Genomic DNA, 25,949 nt, shown 5'->3' with positions numbered 1-25,949 from the left:
TCCTTTTCTGTCCCTGAAACAGCCCAGTTGAGCTTCCTCCTGGTCTCCTCTTCTCCTGTCCCAACCCCACCACATTAACCTTCTAGAAATACTGTGTATGCTTCTCTGTCTGCCCCACAACCTTTGATGGCTCCCTACTGCCTTCAAGATAGGGTCCATTCAACACCCTCAACCTGCCTCTCCAAACTAGCTCCTATTATTCCCTTATGGGAACCAGAAACCTGATCAAGGCTCAGCAGTCCATTCAGTGCTCCTCGAAACACTGTAAACACCCTACCTCCCAATCTTTGTTCACATCATCCATTCTATCCAGGATTCCCTTCCCACTCCTCGGTCTGTCTAAATCTTACTCTTTCTTCAGAACTAGCCCCATGTTCTTCCTTGCTATGATGGCCTTCCTCGAAGAACTCCCATGGTCACCCCTGCTATGATGGCCCTTCCCTCATTAGCTGCCTGAATCTCACACTTGGCATCTAGTATCTGCTGCTTTTTCTTGTTAGTTATCCATTTCCGGGGCAGCACCCATTTCTTCAAAGACAGCACTCAAGGACTTTTGATCATTTTGCAGCCTTACCACATGCAACTGACGCACACAGTAGGTATCCGTCACATAATGTTACGGGCACTGGAAGGTAGAACACTGGGGAATCAGGAGATCAAAGGCAACTAACTGGCTGTGTGAGTTGGCAAGGTCGTGGGCGGCCCTGGGCCTCCGGTCTCCGGTGCACGGCACGAGAAGTCTGAGGAGAGGAACCTGGAGGTCCTCGTCAGGTCTAAGATTTTCTGAAATGGATTGGCCATTTGCTAATATTTCTGGAAAACTTTTTCCCCCTAGCTTTTCTACCTAAGCCTTACCACGAAGACTAGGGAAAAAATGAGAGATGTTTGGGGGGAAGCGAAATTCAAAAAGGAAGCTTGTAAGAATGCACGGTTGAAGTAAGAGCTGTAACCTTTTCCTTTTCAATTTAAAGAGAGCAAGATCCAAAAAGTATAAATTCCCCGAGCCTTCCCTTTTCAGAGCCTGATGGCAGTCTGCTGGGCGTCTAGGGCTGATGCTATAAATCAGCGTGGAGCTATCAGACAGGCAGTCTTTCCTGTTCTTTAGCAGATGTCCCTGTTAAGGAGGGGTCATAGGTTGAAGGGAGAGAAGAAGGGGTCTTAGGTTTGGAAGTTTCCCCTTTTCTCTGACTCTGGCAGGAAGGCATCAGGCCCATGGCCCTAAAAGTTACAGTAAGTGGACTGAAATTAGGACCTGTCTATACTCTTCCTTGGAGCCTTTAAGAAGCAAAAAAATAAGTCTCAGATTAAGCTCGACATTGAATGAGAATTAAATGCTTTCCTGTGAGGCAGGTATTTGGTCCATTTCTCTACGCTATGCTTCCTCACAAATCCAGAAGCGGCAAAGGCCAGAGGAAGGGCCATGGGCACTCGATCAGGAGACATCAAGTCAGGAGTTTTGTTTTGTTTTGCTGTTGTTTTAGCAATTCCTACATCAATTTGAACATGATGCTCCACTCTTCCGCTTACAAAAGACTCCAGGCTTTACCTTCCCTCCCTACCTCAGAGAGGGCCGGGGGCAGAAAAGAAACAGAAGAGGAAAATAGAATGAACAGGACAGAAGCCGGAGACTTGAGAAGCCTGTCTTCAGACATGCAGCTCAGACACAGAGAAGGATGGGGAAGTAAAGAGTGTCTCAGACACTTGGTTACATGCAGCCGGTCAGAGCACCTCAATGTTAGAATTTGGAGAAGACTCGAGAATTCACCTGGGCAAATAGACTTTAGAGGCTGCGTTCAGAGAGGCTAGGACTTTCCCGGAGCTCCCAGGGGCTGGTGCAGGAGTCAGGTCCTACACGCACAGCCTGGTGCTCCTTCCAGTAAACCAAATTCATTCCCTAACCTCCTCCTGGGCTTACTTCAAGTTCTCAGCTCCGTGAAAGTATCTTCGACCTTGGCCATATCAGAGAGCAGTTCTATGCCTCCCATGCTGCCATCCTCAGGGGAGGAAGAAGGGACCAAAAGAAACCATCTACATGATCAGTGTTCTGAGTGGTAGGCGATCAGCTGAGCAGAGGGAGGCAACACTTTCTGTGTCACTGTGTCTGTGTTTTGGTTTTGGTGTAAAACATGGGGTCTGGGAGTCTGTTTTCCCTGCCTGGTTATGGACCAATGACAGACTTTCCCCTCCCCCCCATTCCCTGCCTACAGTACGATAAGCATTAGCAAAACAAATTCATGGCCAATTCTGTTACCATGAATGCTCAGCAGATCCTGAAATGCCCTGTGGCGATGTGGCCGCTCGGCCAAGCTGGCAGGAACCTGTCACCAAGCAGCTTTTATACCAGTGAAAGAACTTAACAGAATGCAGACTTTCAAAAGAACCTGTGAGGGCACAAGAGTCAAGGCTGGGCTCTCCATCTGGACTTCAGGTTTTCACGAGTCTTTCTGTGAGCTTCTGCAGCTCCGGCTGGATGGGCTGCCGTCCCTCTAGTGGGATGCTACCGGCACAGCACCGGGATATGCACAGAGAACTGCATCTGAGCTCAGTGCGAAGGGGGCATGGAGCCTGGAACTGCAAGTTCTCCACTCTCAGGAGCAACACGGCGGGACTGCCTTACTTGTTTGCAAAGAGCCCGTCAACAGGGAAACAGTGGCAAATGGAAAAGAAGCCAGTGATTCCCCTTTGACTCTGAAGAGGAGCTACCAGCTTGGAACTTTGTCTTTCTCAGATTTTTAATTTTAATCCTTTATACAGATAGTTTTCTCACTTAGCATCATCCGAGGCTCTTAGGTTTTGTTTGCAATGTTTAATTAAAAAGGTGCCCAAAGCAAATCAAGTGGTGAAGAGCTTTCTAGGTGTCTAAGTATAGTTTCTCTGGTACCATTTTTAGCCCAGCATACCACGGAGTTGTCACCGAGAGTACATCCCTTCAGAGGTCTCTACCGGCAGCCACGGGTACGTTGTAAATGAAAGGCTGAGATTAGTGAACATGGGTTATCTTCGCAACTGCCGCCGCGTATTCTGAATCCTGTCCCACCATGTTTCCATGCGTGATCACTCTCAACGTCTTTCTTTTTAATTAAAAAATTGAAACAAAATTCAAAACCCTTGGGATTACATGGAGTATGGTTTGGGAAATGAGTTCTATTATCTACAGCGTGAGGACAGCAAGATCGCCCTGCTGTCTCCAGGATGAGGGGAATTTCTTACCTTTGCAAACCGCAGAAAGCATTCACTTGGAAGGGACTGTTATTGTACGGTGAATGCTTCCTAGCTGTCTATATGGGTTCTCAAAGCACAAGTCTACACCACACCGTTCCCTTCCCATGACACCACGCCGTGCCTGCCACCAAATTTCACACAATTGCTTGTTGAACTCATGAGTCTTAGAGCCTCTGCTCTGAAAGCACTGTGCCTATCATGGCAAGCCGACTGTGATCCATAAGCACTCTGGGAACTTCTACCTCGTATGCTTTACGCTGTACATTCTATCTCCGTGTTGGTGACTTATTACAGGGAGGACTACTCAGTCTGCCATCATTTCCATAAGGCAAGAACTGTTCTTCCTTCCTCCAACCGAATCTGTGGGTTTAACCTCTCACGTTTCCTTTTTCACAAAGGACAACCATTCATCATTCAACCACACACAGTACCTGTTCCCTGCTCCGAGTGATCCTCTCAGACAGCAAATCCGAGTTATTTTTTTCTTCTTCCAGTTCCATCTCCAGCTGAGACACCTTGTCCTAAGAAAGAAGGAAGACACAAACACAACCCTATGGAACTTGCACTAACCGAGGTTAAGTGCAAGGACTTCCCTGTAGAAAGAAAACCTCAAGGGCAGATCCCAGCAGGGGATCATTAGCGTTTGGGGAAAGGATGTATCTATTTCTCACACTGCCAAAAAACTGTGTTTTATTGCTTTGATAATGTAACATGTACTGTGCATTTCTAAAATACATAGAAGGAGAAAAAACCCTAACATAAGCACTAGGGATATTTTAACAGGTTTCCTTCATGTCTTCCCCCCACCTCCTGAATCAGTAACTTTACAAAGATCTACCTAAGCCTAAGGTCTCCAAGTGACCTGTTAAAAGGGAATGTGGGCACTCAGGTATCATCCAAGACACAGTGCTCTAAGTATCCCAAGCTCTGGACAATGCTTTTCCTCTCTTCTGCTCAGGATTTCCAAAGCCTTGCAGGAGTAAAGCCTACGACATACTTTTGCAACTGCCTGTTCCTTCTAGGGAACCCCACGCACTTTGCACTGTGGGGTCCCAAATCTGCACCAGAGTAACACAGACACAGTGGTGATCCATTCTGCTCAACCAGGCATTACAAAAAAATTGTCATTTGTCTTCCTTGCTGGCTCCTCATTTACCACCACGGAGTGCTAAGAGAAAAGCATTTCGAAGTAGCTGTGTGTACAAAAAGAAGAGGCTTCTAACACAAACCACTCTACTTGTGGGGTTTGCGCACATGTTTCTCCTGTCACTAGCCAATTTGTCATATGTCTGGGTTAACTCAGAGCCATGCACACTAAAAAGCAATTAGCATGGTGCGTTTTTAAACATGAGTCTGTAGCATCTGTACGTAAACACTGTCTCTGCAATTGTCAAAGTTGGCTGACAAGCTATGGACGCCTCTGTAAATGCCAAAAATAAGACTCACAGAACTCATGCGAATGAGTAAATGTCTGTGAATTTCTTCCCTGTTGGTGAATGAAATCTACAGGGAACCCAGAAAGCTCTCTCCCGGGGACTGGAGTCCCAAAGTCCAATTTGCAAGAGTAAGCGGGGTTCTGTGCTGAAGACCATGTTTGTTCAGTGGCTCCTGACTCTTCTAGGGACAGTTCTGCCCTTGTCAGGAATCACCCAGGGTCCCCAAGTGCCACGTTTACCTAAAACAGCCACCTGAATTTCTGAGTCTAAAGAAAATGCCCATTGTTGACAGAGCTCTGGAGTCCCGAGATTTAACTTGCTAAGTGCTAGTGAAAGAACAGGCAAGAGAGTCCTGCCAGCCGCCTATTACGGCAGGAGACACCGTCCAGTATGCTTCACAATGGTAGGGCCTTGAGGGCTACTCATTGTGAAACATGGAGAAACATTTAACCACTGCACAGGGTGAGGCTCAGCTACGTTATTGCTTCTAGACATGAACTTGGCAAAAAGAAATGTCCTTTTTTAATCAGAACATTCTAGAAGATGACAACCCAGTGTTCAGGTAAAAGCACCTCCTCACAGAGTTCTCTTCCTGCCTAAAGCCTGTATGATTCAAAACCCACCAGGAGCATTCAGGGGGCTGGGTCAGGGGTCATTACACCAAAGATTCTTATGCCACTGCCTGATGAGGCTTTAGCGTGCTTTTAACCTGATTGCTTAGGTCCTTGAAAAATCACTTCCTAGTTAACCAGGCTGACCTTAGCTTGTCTTAAAAGGACCCCGTCTAATGAGATCAGAACCAGGACAACAGCGAAATGCAAAGCAATCCTACAAAAGAACAACAGAACTGTAACCAGGTTATTTTAGCCTCTAAAAAGGGCCCTTTTAATAAAACCTTTAATGGCTGAAACACCACCCCCTAGATAGATATTGCTACTAAGTCCCCTGGAGGTTTTATTTCTATTTATTTGCAAAATCCAATCAGAAATTCCATTGATTTTAAATTCAAACGATCTCTCCCTGTCTTTGAGCACTTTTATCAAAACCTTGACAATTTTAACTTCTCCACTAGATGTGGGGCTGATTCTCTGTCTCTCTCTCTCTAAATTCCATTGAGATGTGAGGGAGGGTGTTTGGGGGCTGTTGCGGTTTGGGGCTGTTTTGTTCTTGAGGATTACTCTGTTTACAGGCTCAGGTGGACTGACGTTAAGGTCCCTCCCTGTCATGTTCGGTAGCCTGCTCATGTTCAGCGTCTATTCCCTGATTCACACTATTCTGCCGTGCTGTGTTCTCATCCTGTGAACAGGCCAACCCCGGCTGGAGACTTCAGTGAGCACATTCTGACCCACTGTCTTGGGCCATGTACCTGCGGTGCATCCAAACATGAACCGAGCCACAGTTTGCTGCTAGCCTTGGCAAAGCTGGACCGTGTGTCAGACAAAGAGGCCAGAGTAAGGCAACAGGAGTGGGGCCTGTGGTGAGGCAAGTGAGGGCCGGCAGTCAGGGAGCACGGGTGCAAGCCTCCACTCAGCCCCTCTCCAGATGTGCAGCTGCCTTACCTCCTCTACAGCTGGAAGCATCCCCAAAGCAACTACCAGGAAACGCTCTGTGCCCTTACGTAAGATCACCTGGCCTCTTTGGGACTCTGTTTTGTTTCCTCTCACAGACAATGAGGGCACTGTTTCCATCATTCCTTTCAGCTCTGATGTCCTATGCGTCTATGAACTACCACCTTCTTCCTCAAATCAAGAAATGACTATGAAGGTCTGGCTGTTCCAGAGGATGAAAACCAAAGGCTTAGGCGTGCACAGAGAGACGGCTTCTCTCGTGTCCCGTGCTCACCCTCCCCAGGCCCCAGCTCACGCTTGCGCGGCCTACAGACCTCCATCTGCTTGACGAGTCTGCTTCGGTCATCTTTGAGGTGACTCTTGGCCTCCAGCTCATACTCCAGGTCCTTGAGTGTCTGCTCCAGAAGTTGCCTTTTTGTAAGTGCTTCATCTTGAGCTCTCTGGTGGTCCCGTAACTCTTCTTCCATCAGGTGCATCTAGAAGGGGGAGTGGGCAGTTGCCTGGGCTGCATGAGGATACCTGGATAGCATCCGGACAGACCGCGCGAGGCTGACCCCAGCAGTGATCAGGGGATGCCCACATCCTGGAGACCAGGAGACCCTGAGAAAGTTCCAACTCCCTCTGGGTCTCAGTTTCCTCTTCCAGCTACAAGTAGTAACCCATTGGGTTCCAAATTCAATTTAGTAGATGTTGGTTAGCATCTTGAAATTAAATAGAACAGAAAATATCAGAGTAGAGCAGTAGAAGCAGATATTGTTTTATGAAACCGTTGTAACATATTCATATATTTGTGTGGATGTATGTATTACTGGGTTGCGATGCGAGATGTATTTCTTACCATATAGGTCATGGCCAAAAACCCTTAAAAGTCACTGGACTAGTTAAGTGCTTCCTAGAGTGCTGTTTATTACGCACCTGTACCAGCAGCATCTCAATGGAGGGTCAAGATCAGGTGAAAATAAAAACTGAACTAATGACCCCAAAACAACCTACAGGCCTAAAAGTCTAATAATATAAGTGTGCAGTATTAGGTGAAAAACCTCTGCCTTCTAGAAGAAAATCCTCTATCAGCTGTTATAATTTACAGTGTTTTTCTTATCCACAAGGTGGCACTGAACTAAAGGCTTTGAAGAGTGCTACAAAGAGATTGATATACAAGGGGTTGTTCATATTTTCTACTTCTCTGGAAGCTCCCTGAGAGGACCAGCCACCTCAGCACACAGTAGGTGTTCCATACCCATCTGTGTGGATTGATTCAGTGAAGATCAACATTATCTCTGTTGTTTCCACCTTCCTTCCCTCGTGGAGCTGGGGTGAAAGCAGTCTTGGAAATAACTACACAGGGGATATACTACTTCCTTCAGAGACTATATGACAGCAAGTGGCAAACTCCACTAAAGAACAGCATCCTTTGGGCGTGCCTCTGTGGCTCAGATGGTTAAGTGTCTGACTTCAGCTCAGGTCATGATCTCACAGCTTGTGGGTTTGAGCCCCACATCGGGCTCGTGCTGACAGCTCAGAGCCTGAAGCTGCTTCAGATTCTGTGTCTCCTTCTCCCTCTGGCGTTCCCCTATTTGCACGCCCGCTCTCTCTCAAAAATTAACAAACATTAAGAAAAAAATTTAATTAAAGAAAAACAGTGTCCTTTTGGGGTGATTTTCACAGAGAGCTGAGGAAGCCTCAAAGATGGTCTTCATGGTGGCCCAACAGGTTAGGCTAGTTTTGGAAGCCCAATGGGAAGACTTTAGGAAGTGGCCTTTCCATGAGAATGGCATAGCCTGAGGAAGACCTCTCTGGATTAAAGACCCTCATCTGGCTTGGTGGTAACTGAGCCAGAGCACAAGGGTAGAATCATCCCAAGGAAAAACAGCGATGGAACATACTTTGGATACTATACTCCAGAGCATTAAAAAAAATACATCTCTCTCCAGGGGCACCTGGGTGGCTCAGTCAGTTAAACATCCTACTTCGGCTCAGGTCATGATCTCACAGTCTGTGGGTTTAAGCCCCACGTCAGGCTCTGTGCTGACAGCTCAGTCTGGAGCCTGCTTCGGATTCTGTGTCTCCTTCTCTCTCTGCCCCTCCCTTGCTTGTGCTCTCTCTCAAAAATTAACACTGAAATTTTTTTTTAATCTCTCCAAAATAAAGTCTTAATTTAAAAAAAAAGCCTCTGTGACTCAATTTCCTGATTTGTAATATGGGATAAGCATAAAACCTACCTAAAAGAGCTCATATGAGAATCAAATGAAATAATACCCGAAAAGAGGTTTGAGAGTCAGAAAGACTGACAGATAAATGAACAGCCCACCCTTCTTGACGCCTTTCCCGATGCCCGGCACATCCCTTAACCCCACTGCCCAGCACACCCCTACCCTCTAACGCCTAGAATGTCCTTCTGACATCTCGTAGGGGCTCTGTCAACCTAAGAGTACCCAATACAGATATGCACCAGAGAATACATACAGTGTCTGGAATCACAAGTAAGCAAAAAACTTTTGAGCCCACTTGTGTTACCTTTAAGTGGTCAGAACTGCCCTTTGCTAAGTAGGATTTAGAAAACAAACTGAACAGTAAATTCTGAGTCTTAATTCTCTAAATATTACCTTCATCAGAACTTCGTTAATTCCACACCAAAGGTACCATTCGTAAAACATCTATTTCTCTTAAAGCAAAGAAGGCCCTGAGGATAAACCACTTTTTTGTTAATGGACAGTTTTAACTCAACCAAAACACAGGGTTAGGGGTAGTGAACAGAGTGAAGTGTAAGTTTTTCAAGTCAAGAGTGACCCTAGCTTGTTAATTGACTTTTTTAAAAAGTTTTTTTAATGTTTATTTATTTTTGAGAGAGAGACAGCGTGTGAGTGGGGGAGGGGCAGAAAGGGGGGTGGGGGGGAGGGAGATAACAGAATCTCAAACAGGCGCCAGGCTCTGAGCTGTCAGTACAGAGCCTGATGCGGAGCTGGAACTTGGTGTTCATGACCTAGGCTGAAGTCAGATGCTTAATCAACTGAGCCACCCAGGCACCCCTAATCCACTTTTGTTTTAAACAACTTCCCTGATTTCCATAACTTGATGCAGGGCGGTATCTGACTCCAGTGTCCTTCCAGAATGAGGAAGTGTCCGTTTCTGCCAGTCACGTGGAAACTGTGTCTCACAGGGCTACACCACTGAGAAAACTTTAGGAAGGGCCATCTTTGTTCTCATCCTAAGGAATCCTTTTTTTGAATTACTGCTCTTTGATAAACAATATTGGTGTCCTCCTGGCCTTAACGAATCTCTCTGGATCTCAGTTTCCTCATCTAACTAGAGGTTCTCTAATCTTCCAATCGGAAGACTCTAGCAGAATAATAACCATCACCCAGAGAGCAACAGGAAGCCCTTTGCAGGGGCCATTGTGACACTGTGATTTTTCTGAAATCAAAACAGCACACCATGTGTTTGTTGGTGTTCTGGCAAATAATCCAAATCTCCCCTCCCATTTCCCACAGAAATGCAAATGACGTTGTTTTTTTTTAATGCCAAAGAGTACTGTGATGTCACTATGCTAATTTCAATGATGCGTGGAGTCCTGTATCACATGGCACTGAAGCAAAGGGGACTTGCTATCAGGGTCCTTCCAGAAGTGTTCTAGAGGTCTTTAATAAATACCCGTTGTTCGCTCCCAAGGCTACAGTACTGACTCACGGGCAACATTTCTTTGATCATCAAAGACATTAAAAGTTTATTTTTTAAAGAAAAACTTGTTTTCCTGTGGAATCTTGGTGCTCTTGGCACTGCATGTGAAAAAAAGCACATCTTGGAATTTAAGAAAACCTTAACATTAGTGTCCAGGACATGCAAAGCCTCTGCTCCACAGTCTCCTGTGTTCTCTCATTTCATTATAAAATGATCATTGTTTTTGTATACTTTTAAAGAGGAAAAGGAGATGCTCATAAAACTGGGGTAACTTGCTCAAGGTCATCCAGCCTGCAAGAGACACCAGCTTCCCATTAAAATAACCAAAAACATTCCCTTTATTTTTCTCAGTTCTTTACGAGTCAAGACTGAAGGGAGCTAACATTTGACTGACTTTGCTCTATTATTTCTAAGTATAAAACTAAAATATGTTTCAATCATTTCAGTACTCATAAATTCCTGAGGATTTCTTTTTGTCTCCACCCATTATTGTTGCTCTGAAGCTCTTGTCCACCACAACCACTCTACTGAAAGTCTGTATTTTCTAAACGAAGGGCGAAAAGTCATTGTTTACTACAATCCTTGTTCCAGGATCAAATTAAAATATTAATACACAGGAATCACTTGGGCACAGCTAGGTATACCATTCATGCTCCATAAATGGCAGCTAAACATCTGAGGCAGAAAATCTTGAATTAAGCAAGAAAGTGGCCACATTAAAGTTATGCCAGAGGCCCTGGGACTTTGTGTCTTAGGATGCCATGTGCCCCGTGTAACTATCCTACGGGTTAACACCGAGAATCAAGCATGAACGCGGTCCTAAGATCTACCTCAAGTCTCTCCTAGAGGGGTTTGAAAGCAGTTTCCAAGGAGAGTTTGAAGAAGGGGTAAACCAGGACCTGGCTCAGCCAGGCATTACCTCATCCTGCAGTTTCACGGCAGTCAGACGTGACTTTTCAGCCTCTAGGGTTTTCTCCTTCAACTGCCTTTGCATTTCTGCAAGCTCCCTGCGATTCTTCTCCTTGTACTCATCCAGCTGGTTCTGGAGCTCCAGGGTTGATATGCGGGACACCTCGACAATGTCAGCCATCTGGAAGGGGTGATGTGGATTGAGCCCACCCAGCAATGCCCCATCTGGGGCCAGGAAGCGAGGTCTGGGTCCCATCTAAACACAGAACACACATCTCCTCTTCTTTCTTCGACAACTTCCCCAAAGACTGTGCAAAGCACCTGGTCATGGATTGTCCAGGCTCAGTCACCTCTAACTTGGACAAGGCATGGAGGGGTGAACAAGCAGGTCCTTTGCAGCTCGATATATAGACCGTGGTCATGTCCTTGCTTTGTCACGTACCAGCTACATAACTGGGACATGTACTTAAACCTCTCTAGGCCTCTGCGGTATCCTCGTTGGAAATACCGGAATCATCATATCTACCGTATGGGGTTGCTGTCAGAATTAAAACAATACGTACAGAATTCTAGTTACAAAATAGCTAGTAAAGTGACCGGCACATAGCAGGTATCAGAAAATGGCAAGCACTCCTGATGGCTCCTAGAACGTGGGAAGCCGATCAGCTTTGTGGCTTTCTCCTTCTGGGTATTTTAGGGTAGAGATGAGCTGAGAAGTAGCAACTACTGGCCTTTGAAACTATCTTTCATGCTCCTGGCCAAGAAAGATGGACACAGACACAGAGATTCTGATTCAGGGAACACCTGTGAAGTTTGGACTTACATGCCGGGCTCCTCTGGGTAATTGTTGAGAGGAGGTGGGCCCAGATTCCAGAAGGTACTGGCATTTTCTAGACCAGTTTCCCTTTAAACTGGGATTCTCAACAAGGCCAACGAGCTGCTTCAGTGAATCTAGGAATCTGACACATTTGTGCTTAGACTAAGCACAGGTTTCCTCAGCTCTCACGAGGCCCTCCAAGGGTGCTGGGTCCCAACGGGTGTCCCGCCCACACCTCTCCCTCCCCTGTCCCTCACCTCCTTCTGCAGTTTCTCAATGGTCTTGTCCAGGTGCCATCGCTCATTCTCCATCTCGTTCTTTAGTCTCCTTAACTGCTCCTTCTGCTCTGTCTCATCTTTAAGCTTCTCGGACAACTGCTTCTGCTCCTGGGTGGCCCGACTCAGATTTCTCTGCAGATGGCAGGGAGAGGATAGGGCTGTCACCTATTTACCAGGTCAGCCACAGGGACAGGTGGCAGAGGGAATCCTGCAGCCACACTACAAAGCAATCAGACCTGCTACATCAGCGATAAGGAAAAGGATCAAAATAAAGCCATCACAAGACACAAGGACATTGTTGGTTCTGAAATTTGGGGACCCAAATGTGAAGCTGACTTAGCCAAAACACACATGTGAATGAAGGGGCAGACAAAGGGTTTATTATAGAAATACAGAAAACAGCCAAGGCTGCTGGGGGTAGCGATTAAGGACAGTGTGTGAAAATGCAGTATTTTCAAGTTCATGCTTGAAAACTGAGGCAAAGATATACATCAGACAAAACTGAACCAATGTGGCAATTTACATCCTGTGCTATACAGCATTACACTTCATGTTCTAGAATTTGCTCTGCTCTGCAAAGGACTCTTACAGTTAAAATAGCTAAAAATGAATCTACGAGGAAAGAGAACATTGTCCCATAGGTCACAAGTCCATGTGCATAGAGGGAGCTGAGGTCAACACAATCATGGGTTGGACTCACACAGAGAAGAAAAGGGAATTTGACAATCCACCGGTGGATAGACTTGATGAGCAGAACATACTCAATGGAAGAGGCACTACTTAAAAAAAGTGCAGTGTTATGTAGCTGTTTAGTGCCAAATCTGGCACGTACCGTAAAATGAAACTATCCTGAGTGTGCTGTTTGCCCTGGGATCCTCTGAAGCTCTCACCTCACCCAGTCGCATAGCCTGACATTCTCTATGTAAGGACATGCAATTCTAAAACAAAACCCTAAAAGATCTTAGAAAGATAGCTGAGTGTTAAGGCGATTAGTGTAAAGATAGCAAGAAAGCACACAGCGCAGAAGGGGGCACCATGACCCAGAGGTGGGCTGTATCATCTGGAAAATGTTATCAGGTCCTGAGAGCCGAATGAGCGTTAATACAGGTACTGCTCAGGACCTGTGTCCATGTGGACTCTGTGTAAGGACAATAGTTTATATTTTTACAGAGCTTAACAGTTTACAAGCTGCTGTCACATGCACCCACTCAGGCATCTTGAAAACACTCCCGAATCACTTCAGGCACTCCTGGTTTGCAAAGCATAGCCAACCGTGCTGCTGGCCAACCCTGTGACCTGGGGCCAAAAAGCCACCCACGGAGGCTTTCTTTCCGGCCCCTCCACTCTGCCAGGTTAACTGCACTCAGAGGACCAGCCAACACAGCTGGCTGCTCAAGTTAATTGCTGAGGGAAACCAAGGTCAACAAAAGCTGTTGGGAGAAAAGGTGGTAAAAGGAAGATAATCAGAAGTCCTGTGTGGCGGCCATTAGCCGGAGCGTGTCCCACCACAGTCCAGCTGGGCACATACCAGAAACAGGGTCACCTCCTGGGACTTGGGTTTGTGGATGATGGGGGCAAAGGAGATCACATGGGCAAGGCAAGTGAGGTGTGGTTCCATGTGTGGGAAAAAACTCTCAATAATGTAAACTCCTAAAAACCATCAATACAGAGGGACGTCAATGGCTTTCTGCAGGATCCAACTCAACCCATGGCTCTCCAGACCCCCCAGCCTCTCTTTTCCAACTCCTGGATCCCACCCTGGAGGCTCCCACCCAGCAGACAAACTGGCCTCAGCCCCTCCAACCTCCATACGGTGTATGCATCTCTGCTTTATCCGTGGCTCAGGCAGGGCTCCCTGCCTGGCCCTGAGTTCCCATGCCACTGGAGACACCAGACTCACACTCTCTGGGCCTGCGGCCCAGCCCAAATCCCACACTCCCCACCCCAACATACACACGTTTGCCTGGAAGAACAGTTTGGCCAAATTATTTAAAAAATATTTCTGTAGCTTGCCTCTATTGCAAGGTAGTGAGATCTGTCAAGGTAAGCAATAGATTTTCTGCCTGGGTATGTCTCCTAGCCCAGATTCACGATTAGGCATAAGATAAAATCTCAGTGGTTAAAAATTAATACCTATCCCCAAAAGTGGTCTAAAGACATCTTATATCAGAATCGCCAAGTAAGGATCGAGTATTCTTTACTTTAAATGCAGTTTCTAGCCCCTTGAAAGGGAATCACAATTTTTCCTAGATCAGGACCCACAAATTTAGATTTAAAAGTTACCCAGATAATTCTAATATACTTTAAAGTTTAGAAATGCTGTTTAGAACAATGTTCTGCCCCTCAGTTCTTCAAGAAATGTATTCTAACACACCACTGCTGAGAAAACATGTTCAGAATTTACATGAAAAGAAGCAAACTTCCTAATATGCAGCAGGAGTTAGGAGTGAAATGCTGTTGCTACAGCGACTCTATCTCCAAGACCAGCAATACAAGCCCATCAATGAATACAGGGACCAAAATTGGGGGAAAAATGATCAGTTAGGAGAATCCAAAGCACCAAGTTAGTGAACGTATATGAATGAGCTTGAAGACCATCATCTATCTGTCAGTGGATGCAGAGCCTTTTTCTTTATGACTGAGTAAGGCCCCTATTTGTCCATATTAATAATAATGTGCAGGTAAGCCGACAGGAATGACAGGCTTGATCAGACAGAAGCTGGGGTGACAGCGCTGACCACCTGAGTGAATCCTAGTACAAGGACATCCCTCTCTGCCCCTGAAGAAGGGAAAGCTGTAAACGGAAAGGAAAGCCACACTTAAGCATTTACACATCTGAACTCTTGAAAACACTTCTCAGGAGTTACTGCATGTGAGAGCAGCTTATAAACTGTAAGTGCTGTACAGATACAAACCACTGTCCTCACACAGCCTCCATGGGGACACAAGACCGGGCAGGCCGTAAGCGGCGCCTTGCCCCACAGTAATTTTGGACTGGAACTGCGGGAGCACTGGGGCTTTTTCCCTCTGTCATCCTGGTGCACAGAAGCCCAAGAGGCTGGGAGGTGAAGGCATACGGAATATATACCATGATCCAGCCCCCAAAGGAAAGAACCCTGGCTTCTCCAGAAGAGGTCACTTCACTTCCCCACCTGCAGAAGCCACTTCTCAAGGGAATCCTAGCCATCGAGGCCGGGCCAGTTCCCGTAGATCTACATGTCCTACCCCGAGCGGGAGGGGCTGAGCCGACCAGCAATGGCACCGTTACCACCCACTGCCACTTTCTGACTCCTAATAAAATCAGACCTAAGTCCACATGGTCTTCAGCTACCATGTAAAGAAATACATTTCTCAGTCATGAAGATGCTACAGATTGCTGAAGGCAGAAAGACTGAAATACAAAATGCTGTGGGTGGGGGGGAACCCAGTTACTCTTTCCTCTTCCTCTAAGGGCTAAGCTCCCTTTCAGGTTGCCAGCTGGGGGAAGAGAGGCGTGCAGAAAGTTATCGAATCGCTGGCGCTGGCTGTCTGGTTCCTGGTTGCAGAGAAAACAAAGCGATGGTGCACTTTCCATTGCACTACTGCTGAGACCAGTTAACTGAGATAACGGAGGAGAGACTGTGGGACTTCTGAGCGCCAGCCGCGTTGCCGCCAGCGGTTAGTGCCGCTGCGACCTGCGCCTGCCGTTCCCACCAGCCCCACACCGCTGGTGAAACCGGCCTGGACAAAAGCAACACGTCAGGGAGAATTTCCAAGGCAAGGCCAGAGATCTGGAGGTGGGGGTGGGTGGGGATGACAACAAGATGATTAGGGCCTGAGGCTATCGTCTGCTCTCTCTTCGGAATTAACCCTGAGCTGCAGATTCATAGCTGTCAAACTTCACCGATGGCCCGAAAGATGATCAACACGGGAGCCTATAATAACTGCGCCCAGCATTCAGGGTGGATGCAACAAGAAGGTGCAGATTTCTGTCCCCGTACAGAAGACACGCTTTTCCTCTCTTCCTGTCCCCAACCAGCTCACAGATTCGAACCCTGTGCTTCGGTGACGGGTGCGTAGTCAGCACAAGCCTTCGGCAGCAGCATGGTAAACCTGCATTCTACACAAAACTAACCTAACAAGAGTTTGTAACAAAGATCTATACTGAAAGAAAGAAGGCCAGCGAGGACAGTCAGACACCAGACTGAGGAAAAAAGAGGGCTTCACTGTTTGCAAAAACAAGGTCTCTGCAAAGCTGGAGGGAAGGCACAGACCACTGAGCAAGGGGCGACAGGCCCTGAGTTACAGCTGACCTGAGTAAATCCTAGTACAAGCACGTTGCTCACCGCCCGAGGTGAGGGCGCTGTATCGGGAAAGGAAAGCGGCAGTGAGGCATGAGGCAGACTGATAAATCTGAGCCCTGACCGCTTCGTCACTCTTCATACACCCCTTCCCAACCTACCCTCGTTGACTCGTGGGTCCTAATGGAAAATGTTAACAATCTCCTCTGACAACTGCTCAAAATCACTGGCTTTAAGGCGTGGTGACCAAGAGCCGGTAGAAGAAAGGACACATCTGGGTCACACCGAGGTTGCCGTGCAAAGTCATTTTAGAACTTTAGTGCAGACTTTGGTTTGCTTCTTTGCTTTTTTATAATGTACTTCCAACAATCTTTGTAACCTTCAAATGGGAAAACCTAATTTTCTAAGAATCTACTGATTTTGAATACAGATAGCTATCTCATTTAAAAAAAAATGGACTTCCTCCTGGTCCTTTTAATAGCCGCCCTGAAGGACTGTACTCTACGGAGTCTATTTGCCCAAAGGAGAAAGGAAATTGACTTCTGCCAGAGAGCTGACTCCACACTGCCTTGGGGACCAATCCTGCCGGCCTTCTCACACAATTCACAGTTTATCTCTGGAAAGCTGTCAAGCTCTTTAATGTCTACACCAGGGTTTCTCAACCTCAGCCAGATAATTTGTTGCTGTGGGGGCCATCCTGTGCTTTGCAAGGGTGTTAGGTAGCATCCCTGGCCTCTACCACTCGAGGTCACTAGCATCTCCCAACTGTGACAATCAAATATGTCACCAGACATTGCCAGGTATCCCCGAGTCAAGGGCCATTGGCCTAGATGGCTAGTTTGAAGTCCAGTGTGGGTATTATGGCAAAAGGCACCACCAGCAAGGAGAGGACCAATGGCAGTCTGGACAGGTCTCTCCAATTGTGCTTCTCAGGCTTCCTGTATGCGGAATAAAGACAACAGCTCTGTGTTTACCTGAGTATCTTCCAGCTCATTCTCCAAGGTGCTTCTGGCTGATGTGGCTTCTCTTTCTTCCTTTCTTGCATGCACAAGGGCCTCCTCTAAATGCTGGGCTTCTCTCTACAATGAAATACAGGGTGAGTGTGCATTCAGATGTGTGCTGTGCCTATAAAGTTGACTCAATGGCATGGAAGGAACACAGGAGACATCCGAGGACACAGCCAGCAGTGGCCGTGGTCACAACATGCCAGCCACAGGCCCGTGGTGGCTCACAACAATTATGTTCTTAGATGTGTGTGCCCTCCTATGGTTCCCTACTTAGCCAGATGTGAATATCCATATCACGTGACTGAAAATACAAATATCCAGCCTTACCCCTGGGGCCTCAGAAACAGCAAGTACTGAATGGACACAGGCACACAGATTTTTGGAAAAGGCTTTCAGACAATCCTGACAAATGACTATTTTGGGATCCCCATTAGAAAACATCTCCCTTTACATATCTTTGGTCCTTTTACATTTTTTAAAGTTCACTTATTTATTCTGAGAGAGGGAGAGAGAGAGTGGGCAGGGGCATAGAGAGAAGGAAAGAGAGACTCCCAAGCAGGTTCTGCTCTGTCAGCACTGAGCCTGATGCGAGGCTTGAACTCACGAACCATTAGATCATAACCGGAGCCGAAACCAAGAGTCAAACGCTTAACTGACTGAGCCACCCAGGCACCCTGTCCTCTCTTATTTTCCATGCCAGCTCTCACTGCCCTTGGTACATGTCTCTTGCAAGAACCTCCTGCTTCTAGACATCTGGCAAACCAGATCATTGGTTTGCTAAAACCTGTGTGACTCAGAATCTGTCAACGAGGTGTTAAAAAAGAAAACAGTCATGAGTCCGATGGTCATATTAAGATAGTCTTTTCAGACATTTAGAAGCCTCTGTTCAGTGTCAACAGGTTGAGTGTGCCTGATGTCTAAGTGAGGGGGGACCCTGACTTCATCAGCCCTGATCCTTGGTTTCCTTCAGAAACTCATCTCCCATTTTTACCACCCACAGAGGAACAACAGAAATAGCTTGCAGAGAGGACATATGCACAATTGCCTCTACCTTTCCTACTAAATTATGCTAATAAATCCCCTTGCCCCTCCAAAACCATTGACACAGGAGAAAAGAAGGGTCTGCAGCTGTCAAACCTGGGCTTGGGGGCCAGTGGGCCTTACCTCGCACTTCCTGAGCATTTCCTTCGCTTTGGCCTCATCACATTTCAGGTCAGCAATCTGCCTCTCAAGCCGAGCGACGCTCTGCTCCAGCTCTTCCACGGTTCTCCGCAGCTTCTCGTTCTCCTCCTGCAGGGCCTTCACCTGCATTTCAGCCCCCAGCTGGCTCTGCTCTGAGGTGTTGCTCCGACTGGCCAGGACCTCGACATTCTGTTAAAAACATGGAGCGGGTGAGCATGGGACCCATTGTCAAGGGGCAGACCCCAGCTTTGAGCGGAGATGACATTTATTAAAAACCCTCTATGTGCCAGCCACCATGCTAAGCTGGGGATCAGCATGCTATAGCCTGGAGGCCAAGTCCAACACACCACCTGCTATTAAAAATACAGTGTTACTGGAGCGTTGCCACGCCCACTGGTGAGCACACGGTGAACGGCAGCTTTCATGCTACAACAGCAGAGTGAGGGGCAGATGCCTGAAGGAAAGGCCTCTGATGCTGCAAACCTAGAATATTTACCGCTTAGCTCTTCACAGAAAAATGAGGTGAACCCTTGCCTGCATTAAGTCTTTGACATGGAATTTCAAGCTTTTAACAGCTCTAAGCAGTGGGTACTATTATCACTGTTTTATAGACAAAGAAACTGAGACTTGGGTAGATAAGGAACTTGTCCAAGTTCACAGAAGAGGAAGTGAGTGCACTGGGGCAAACTGAATCCAGAACCTGTTCGAGTAACCACTGCCTTCTGCTGATTTCATGTCCCTGACCTCTCACCACGTGCAGAGCCCCTTAACAGGAATTCTGGATGAAGGACAGTGTCTGTTTATAGATTTTTTTTATATGTCCAATACAAAATTGAAATTAAAATTCACTTAAATTATGGTACAGCTCCTAGTGCAAGCTCTAGGTGCCATCTTCTGAAAATGAGCTGCTGCACAAAATTCATAACAGAAAGGCATGGTGACAATTACAGCGTGGTTATTGTTAATTCCAGATGTCGCATGGGCTTTTTCTTGTTTGGCTCAGCAACACGAAGTGATGATAAGTGGCCTTGTCCAGAATTCCACTTCTCCCAGAGGACATCTCGCCTTCCATTTCTCCACTACTACAAAGATGCCAATGTCAGCAAATCCGATGCTCACAGCACAGCACTTGCAGATGCCTGCAAGGAAAGGAAGGCCCAGGGAGGGCAAGCTCTGGCTTCGAAGGCTATGTCATGGCCCACTTGGGAGAACTATCTGCCGGAATTGCTTGCTTGCCTGCACAGCCTTACAGAAGGATCTTTAAATCTTATAACAGTACAATAAGCTGTATTATCCTGCACTTAAGCAATTAGAGAGTTTCAGAAACCACAGCCCAAACATTTAATTCTATACGTCTGGGAAAGTCCATCACAGCCAAGCTACTGAGTCAGAACATGGTTATGTGGCATTGCTATGGAGAAAAGTCAAGTGCCCAACAGCTGAGACGTCTCCAGACCACGTGGGCATCCTCTCCTACTGAAACCAGCAAGATGAACAAGAAGAAATAAAGTGTGGTTGAAAGCCTGAGGAAGGAACCAAAGAATCCACTAGCTGGCCAGATGGGGAAGGAAAAAGAAAAGTCTAGCCTGCTCATTCCTGCCCTAACTTTCCCAATAAACATGAGATTACAAAGCGACAGCCATCAAGACAGTGTGGCACCGGCGTAAGGATGCACATACAATGCACTGCAGTAGACTCAGAGCCCCAAAATAAAACCAACATTTACAGTCAACTCATTTTCAACCAGGGCACCAAGAAAATTCAATGAGCAAAGAAGAGTCTTCAACAAAGAGTGCTGGGAGAAATGGATATTCACATGCAAAGAGATGAATTCTCACACCCCTTCCTTATATAATACATACAAATTAACTCAAAATGGATCACAGACCTAAATGTAAGATTTAAAATGATAAAAGTCTTAAAAGGAAAGAGGAGTAATAAGTATTTGTTACCTTGGTTAGGCAGAGTCTTAGATGCAACATAAAAGCACAAGTAACAACAACACAAATAGGTAAACTGGACTTCATCAAAATGAAACACTTTTGTGTTCCAACAATGCCATCAAGAAAGTGGAAAGACAACCCACTGAATGAAAGAAAATAGTTACAAAGCATATATCTGATAAAGGACCCATATATAGAATATATAAAAAATTCTTCAACTCAATAATAAAAAGATATATAACCCAATTTAAAAATGGGCAAAGGATCTGAGTGGACCTTCTTCCACAGAAAGTCTACAAAAGTCCTATAAACACATAAAATGATGGTCAACATCATTAGTCATCAGGAAAATGCAAACCAAAACGACAATGAGGTGCCACTTCACTCTCACTAGGATGGCTATAAGAAAGACAGATGATTGCAACCGTTAGGGAGGCTGTAGAGAAACTAGAACCCTTACACATTGCTGGTGGGAATGTGAAATGGTGCAGCCACTTTGGGAAAGTTTGGGAGTTCCTGAAAATGTTAAACCGAGTTACATGACCCAGCGATTCCACCCTTAAGTATATACCTAAGGGAAACAAAAACCTATGGCCACACAAAAACTTGCATAAAACCTCATAGCAGCATTATTCTTGATAGCCAAAGAGAGGAAACAACTCAACTAATGCATGGGCAAACAAAATGGGGTGTATCCATACCATGGATTGTTTGACTCCAAAACGGAACGAGATACTGAGCCATGTTACAACATGGATGAATCTTGACAACATTATGCTAAGTGAAAGCAGCCAGTCACAAAAGCCCACATGCTGGCATTTATACAAAATGCCCAGACTAGGACAGAGGGGGATAAAAATATTTCCAAAAATTGACAGTCGCACTGGTTGTACAACTCTAGGAACATACTAAAAACTCCTGGATTGTGTACTTTAAACAAGTGAATTGTATGTCACACAAATTATATCTCAATATGGCCAATTCAAAGAAGAGGAACAAGAGACAAAGGAAACGTGGATGCGGAGCTGGGATGGAGGGGAGAGATGGGGGGTTTACCTCAGTGGACTGAGCTCAGCCGAGGCATCAGTGAGAGGAAAGAGCAGGCTAGAGACACCCGCCTAAACCTGGTAAAGCAAAGAATGCACACGTGCAGTCAATGCTCCTTTGTTCGCCCAGAAATTTCACAAAGAACAAGACCACTGAAAACCAGATCTAGTTTAACCTGAGTTTGGGCTTAACTGGCGCCCTGACCTGCTAGACTAAGGGCCCCCGTTGTGCTGTGATGTCTAGGACTTGGTATTCTCTCCCTCTGCAAGCTGTGAAGGCACATCCTGAGTCCCGAGAACTTACATGTAGGGAGGATTGGCCAAGCAAGTTCATCACTCGCTTCGTGGCTGGCAGGGGTCTGCTTCAGTCCTTGCTTTCAACAACACAAGGTGAGTGGGGCTCCAGGGAGCCTGACTGGGTGGATGGAGACAGTTCTGTTTTGACCCTCTGTAAAGTGATACTATGTTTTTCTCTGGTCTTCATAATGTGGTAGACCACAGTATGTTTACAAATAAATTTACCTTAAGCCTCTTTTGGCAAACCATTCCAGAACTCCTCCCTGTTCCTGCCCGCCCCCCACACCTAGACCCCTATTTTATATCAACCCCTTAGGACCCAAATGTCCTTTTCCTGAAACCATACCAAATTCCCTGCATATCCTCTTGTTCAAGGCAAGTCCTACATGCAAATTCTTCTACGTGACTTCCCAATGAAGAAAATGAAATTGGTATAGAGGACCTCCAAAAGCCCCCCTTCCAACTATGGACTTTGATCCATGCGTTTTTTCCAAATGCTTAAGTTTGTATCTCAGGAATGTGGCAAAGGGGGCAGAACTCTACTGAGCCCAGAGCTGGTGAGGACCTCCACAGAGGTCCCTGGAGACAGAGTACTGCTGACCTCACTGATGTTACTGGGACTGTGCTGGACAAAGGACCTTGTGTCATGTTTTGATGTTTAGGTGATTCTTTGATCTCACGTCTGTGTGTCATAACAAGACTAGAGAGACTACTGCATCATAAATAAAAATAAGGAACGCACAATTTCTAAGATCATTTAGCCATATCGTATCACCTGTGTAGTATCTATTTTAAAAGAATTGCATAAATTTGCTTTTTAATATCTTAACTACTAATTATTCATGCAAGCAGGCATAAATACTCAACAAAAACAAAAATTCCACGGCCACCACAAAAGGTTGGGAACACCATACCAGGTCACTGCCACATTGTACCAGATGTGCAATATTCTGATGTTTTTTAAGACTGATCCACCCCCTTAAACTTGAACTGAGATCATTTCTTCATCTTTCAGGCAGCCCAGGTCGGAAGGCGGGTGGGTGGTGTAAGGGAACAGGGTCTCCCCCAGCCACACTACTGGGGGTGGCCAGAACACGGCATGAGCTCCTGCGGGGGGGGGGGGGGGGCCTGGGAATTTGATAGTATCAATCAAAATTATAAAGTACATTCCCTGTGACCTCACAACTTCTCTTCTGGCACTTATCCTCCATGTGTGCAAAATGACAATATAAACAGGGTTATTAACTACAGCATTGTACTAGCAAAAGATTGAAATCAACTACGTACCAACTGATGGGGCAGTTGTTAAAATAAGTTCTATCAGTTCAGTGATAACCTGAGCAGCTGGAAAAACAAAGTAACAAGAAAGCAAGGAAAACTCAAGGGACAGAACAGTACACACAAGAGCAAAGTTTGTATAAAAGGAAGGTAATAGGAGATAGAAGTCATTACCTGGCTACACAAGAAACTGGTAGCACTGGCTGGCTGTGAGGAAGGGAGGCAGAGTTATGGAAGGAAGGAGAGGGAAGTACTCCGTTGCAAACCTTCTTGTAACTCTTGAATTCTGAACAATGGAAATTTAAGAGAAATTACATTTTTAAAAATAAACACACATTTTCTTTGAAAACACTATCAACAGCCACAGGGGCCTGGAGGACAACCACCTCCCCAGACCAGTTCTCACCTTGTCCAGCCTCTAGAAACCCTTCCCCAGCACATTCACAGATACCTCTAGGCCATGGAAGATAGCAGAGCCCGGAGCCCGGGGAGCAGCTGTACAAACAGAGCATAGCGCCAATGAAATCTCCCACGCGGGTTCACATAGTTAAGAAATTCCTTTTCACCACATATAGGTGGGAGAGTGGAAAAGGCCCAGATGGCCCAGGACTTGCACTTATGTGAGCATGTTTCCAAAAATTTCCACCCAGCAACCTATATAGGCAGAGAAGTCCAACGTGGGCTGATGGGAGACAGCCAAGGGGCTGCAAAGAATTCCCTTTCAAGGTGTGGGGTTTTCCCTCAAAATTACTAATGCAAAATTTCCAATGCAAAATTACAGGCATATTCTGCATTCGACTCCACAGTATTTTTCATTCTACTCCATGTCTCATTTTATAAGACACTGTGCCCCTGGTATTCCAGAAGAGGGGCCACTCCCCCTGCAGCCACTCCAAGTGCTCTCCCCCTCACCCCCCTGGTACGGGCACACAGATCTCAACACGAGCAACTCAGACACAAATCATCTCAAGAACAGAATCCTCGTGTTAACTCTAAAAATAATATCTAACAGCGTAGAGGAAGGAGCAGAGGGCTCTATGGCCAGTCAACCAGATCACACTCAAATCACACTCAAATCCAGGCTGTGCCCGTTAGCATCTTTCACTGGGCCTGGCCTAGTAGTCTTCTTTTCCTCACGTGCACAAGCTGGATGAAATTACCTACTTACTACCCTGTTGTAAATATCTGGACAGGAGTCCTCACCAGTGATAGGACCACCAAGCCAATGAAACACACACATGTTTCCCAAAGGGCAGGACTCTGCACAGTTCATCTGCTGTGGTTCCAAATCTGCACATGTGGCTTCAAACTGCAACCTGTACATTCATGCCAGCTGAATATCAGGCCTATGTTGCTCCAAAGAGAGAGTAGAGAGCCTCTAACGGTCTCTCCAGGACAACTGCCTGCACAAATTAGATGACCTCCTTCTTAGTCCAAGGGCAAATCAAGTTTCTTGGTTGGCTAATTCATTAAAAATTTAGCCTCATTTCCCAATCGAGGATGGTCTGCTAAACTGATGGCAACTAACAAAAATTTCCAAAACAGACAAACAGCACGTTTCAATGCGCTAAACTGCTCAATTTCCACTACTTCTAAAATAGTTGACTTTTAACCATATGCTTCAACTACTATTTAAGAGAAGAGGATATATAATGATATCACAAGAAGAAGAAGAAAAAAAGAAGCAAAATCCCAGCCTTTGCCAGGTACCACCATTCACTGCAATTAATGCCTTGCTTATAAACTAGCACATTTTCATGAGTTAACGCCCACATTTAGAAATGCTCACACTGTCTCCTGGGGCCAGAGGAAACTTTTATCCATGACAAGCACAAAATTCCCAAACGGTAGCAGAAAAAGCCACACGTGAGTATTTTTTCTGACCCAAAGGTGCTGATGCACTCCCCTTGCAGGAGCACAGACACCTCGAACTGACGCGAGGCCCTCCTGGCTTGCCCTAGTACCGACCCAACACGCGGACATATCAGGCCTTACTAATTAACCAGGCCGAGGCCACAGCCAGCTTTTGTTTCTTTTCTGTCTTCCGTTTTTGCTGAATGAGTGAAAACAGCTGAGGCGTGGAGGCCGGGAGTCCAGGGAATGGAATGTTGCTTGGTCGGTTCCACGTCACTGGCTGCCCCCCACCCTTGTGTTGAGGCTGCACCATCTCAGCTGACAGGTACCCTAAGTGTCCCCTAGGTCAGGTCATCTGCTGGGAGGTTACCGCCTTCTCAACCACCACAGCTGTGGATGCCCACGTTCATTTCCACAGCGAGGACCTGGGTCACAAATAACGAGTCCCTTTCTCACTTTGAATGTGTAGAGAAGAAGGTCCCCTGTATGGGGTCCTCAGCTTCGCCCTCACCTGCACAACAAGAAACAATTTAGGAATACAAACAGCATACACTGTAGTCATAAGCCACTCGCTTCAGCTCTTTCCCTAGCTGACGGTGAATTTCACGGGCCTAAAGCCTGCAAGCTGGGGCTTCTCACACTGTGTTGAGCACAGGACTCACCTGGGGATCTTGTGAAATGCTCACCACGGCTCAGGAAGCGTGGAGCAGGGCCCCGACTCTGCATTCCTAACAGGCGTCCAGTTGATGCCAATGACACTGGGCTGTGGGTCTCACTTTGAGGAGAGGCTGCTCTGACCTCGGGGCCTTCCTGCAGAAACTCACAGCTTAGGCCCCAACTCTTCAAGACCTCTGTGCTTCCTGGTTTGACTCCAGGGCCTGGGGCTGGATGTCAGGCAGCTTGGACGCTACTGCAGGCTTTGCAGCCAGCCCACACTGTGACCTATGCAAACCTCTGACCCCTCTGAGCTCCATTCACATCATTTAAAAAAGTATAATAGCTCTAAATAGGTCGGAAAATTTTTAAAAATTTAAAATAAGCTAAGAGATAGAAGCTTGAAAAAGCGACATCCTTGCACTAATGGTAAAGTGATGGGGTTTCCCTTCCTCCTCTCCAACTCTCTACTTACCATTTTTGGTCACGGTGGGGTTGAGCCA

At 46.3% G+C, this 25,949-nt stretch overlaps 1 protein-coding gene across 1 annotated transcript in view; it reads right to left on the bottom strand.

Moving 5' to 3' along the window:
• CGNL1 (cingulin like 1) overlaps nucleotides 1–25,949 on the bottom strand; it is a 124,169-nt gene that overhangs the window by 13,637 nt on the left and 84,583 nt on the right. Inside the window, exons 9-14 of the mRNA XM_029951969.1 lie at nucleotides 18,357–18,563; nucleotides 17,160–17,264; nucleotides 11,885–12,037; nucleotides 10,821–10,991; nucleotides 6,541–6,702; nucleotides 3,654–3,743 (exon numbers count right to left, since the gene is read on the bottom strand). Of these exons, the coding sequence (XP_029807829.1) occupies nucleotides 3,654–3,743; nucleotides 6,541–6,702; nucleotides 10,821–10,991; nucleotides 11,885–12,037; nucleotides 17,160–17,264; nucleotides 18,357–18,563 (888 nt within the window). The remainder of the gene's footprint in view (nucleotides 1–3,653; nucleotides 3,744–6,540; nucleotides 6,703–10,820; nucleotides 10,992–11,884; nucleotides 12,038–17,159; nucleotides 17,265–18,356; nucleotides 18,564–25,949) is intronic.

This window comes from Suricata suricatta, chromosome 9 (assembly GCF_006229205.1).
Source record: "Suricata suricatta isolate VVHF042 chromosome 9, meerkat_22Aug2017_6uvM2_HiC, whole genome shotgun sequence".
Taxonomy (NCBI): Eukaryota; Metazoa; Chordata; class Mammalia; order Carnivora; family Herpestidae; genus Suricata; species Suricata suricatta.
This window is presented reverse-complemented; position numbering and strand designations above follow the sequence as displayed.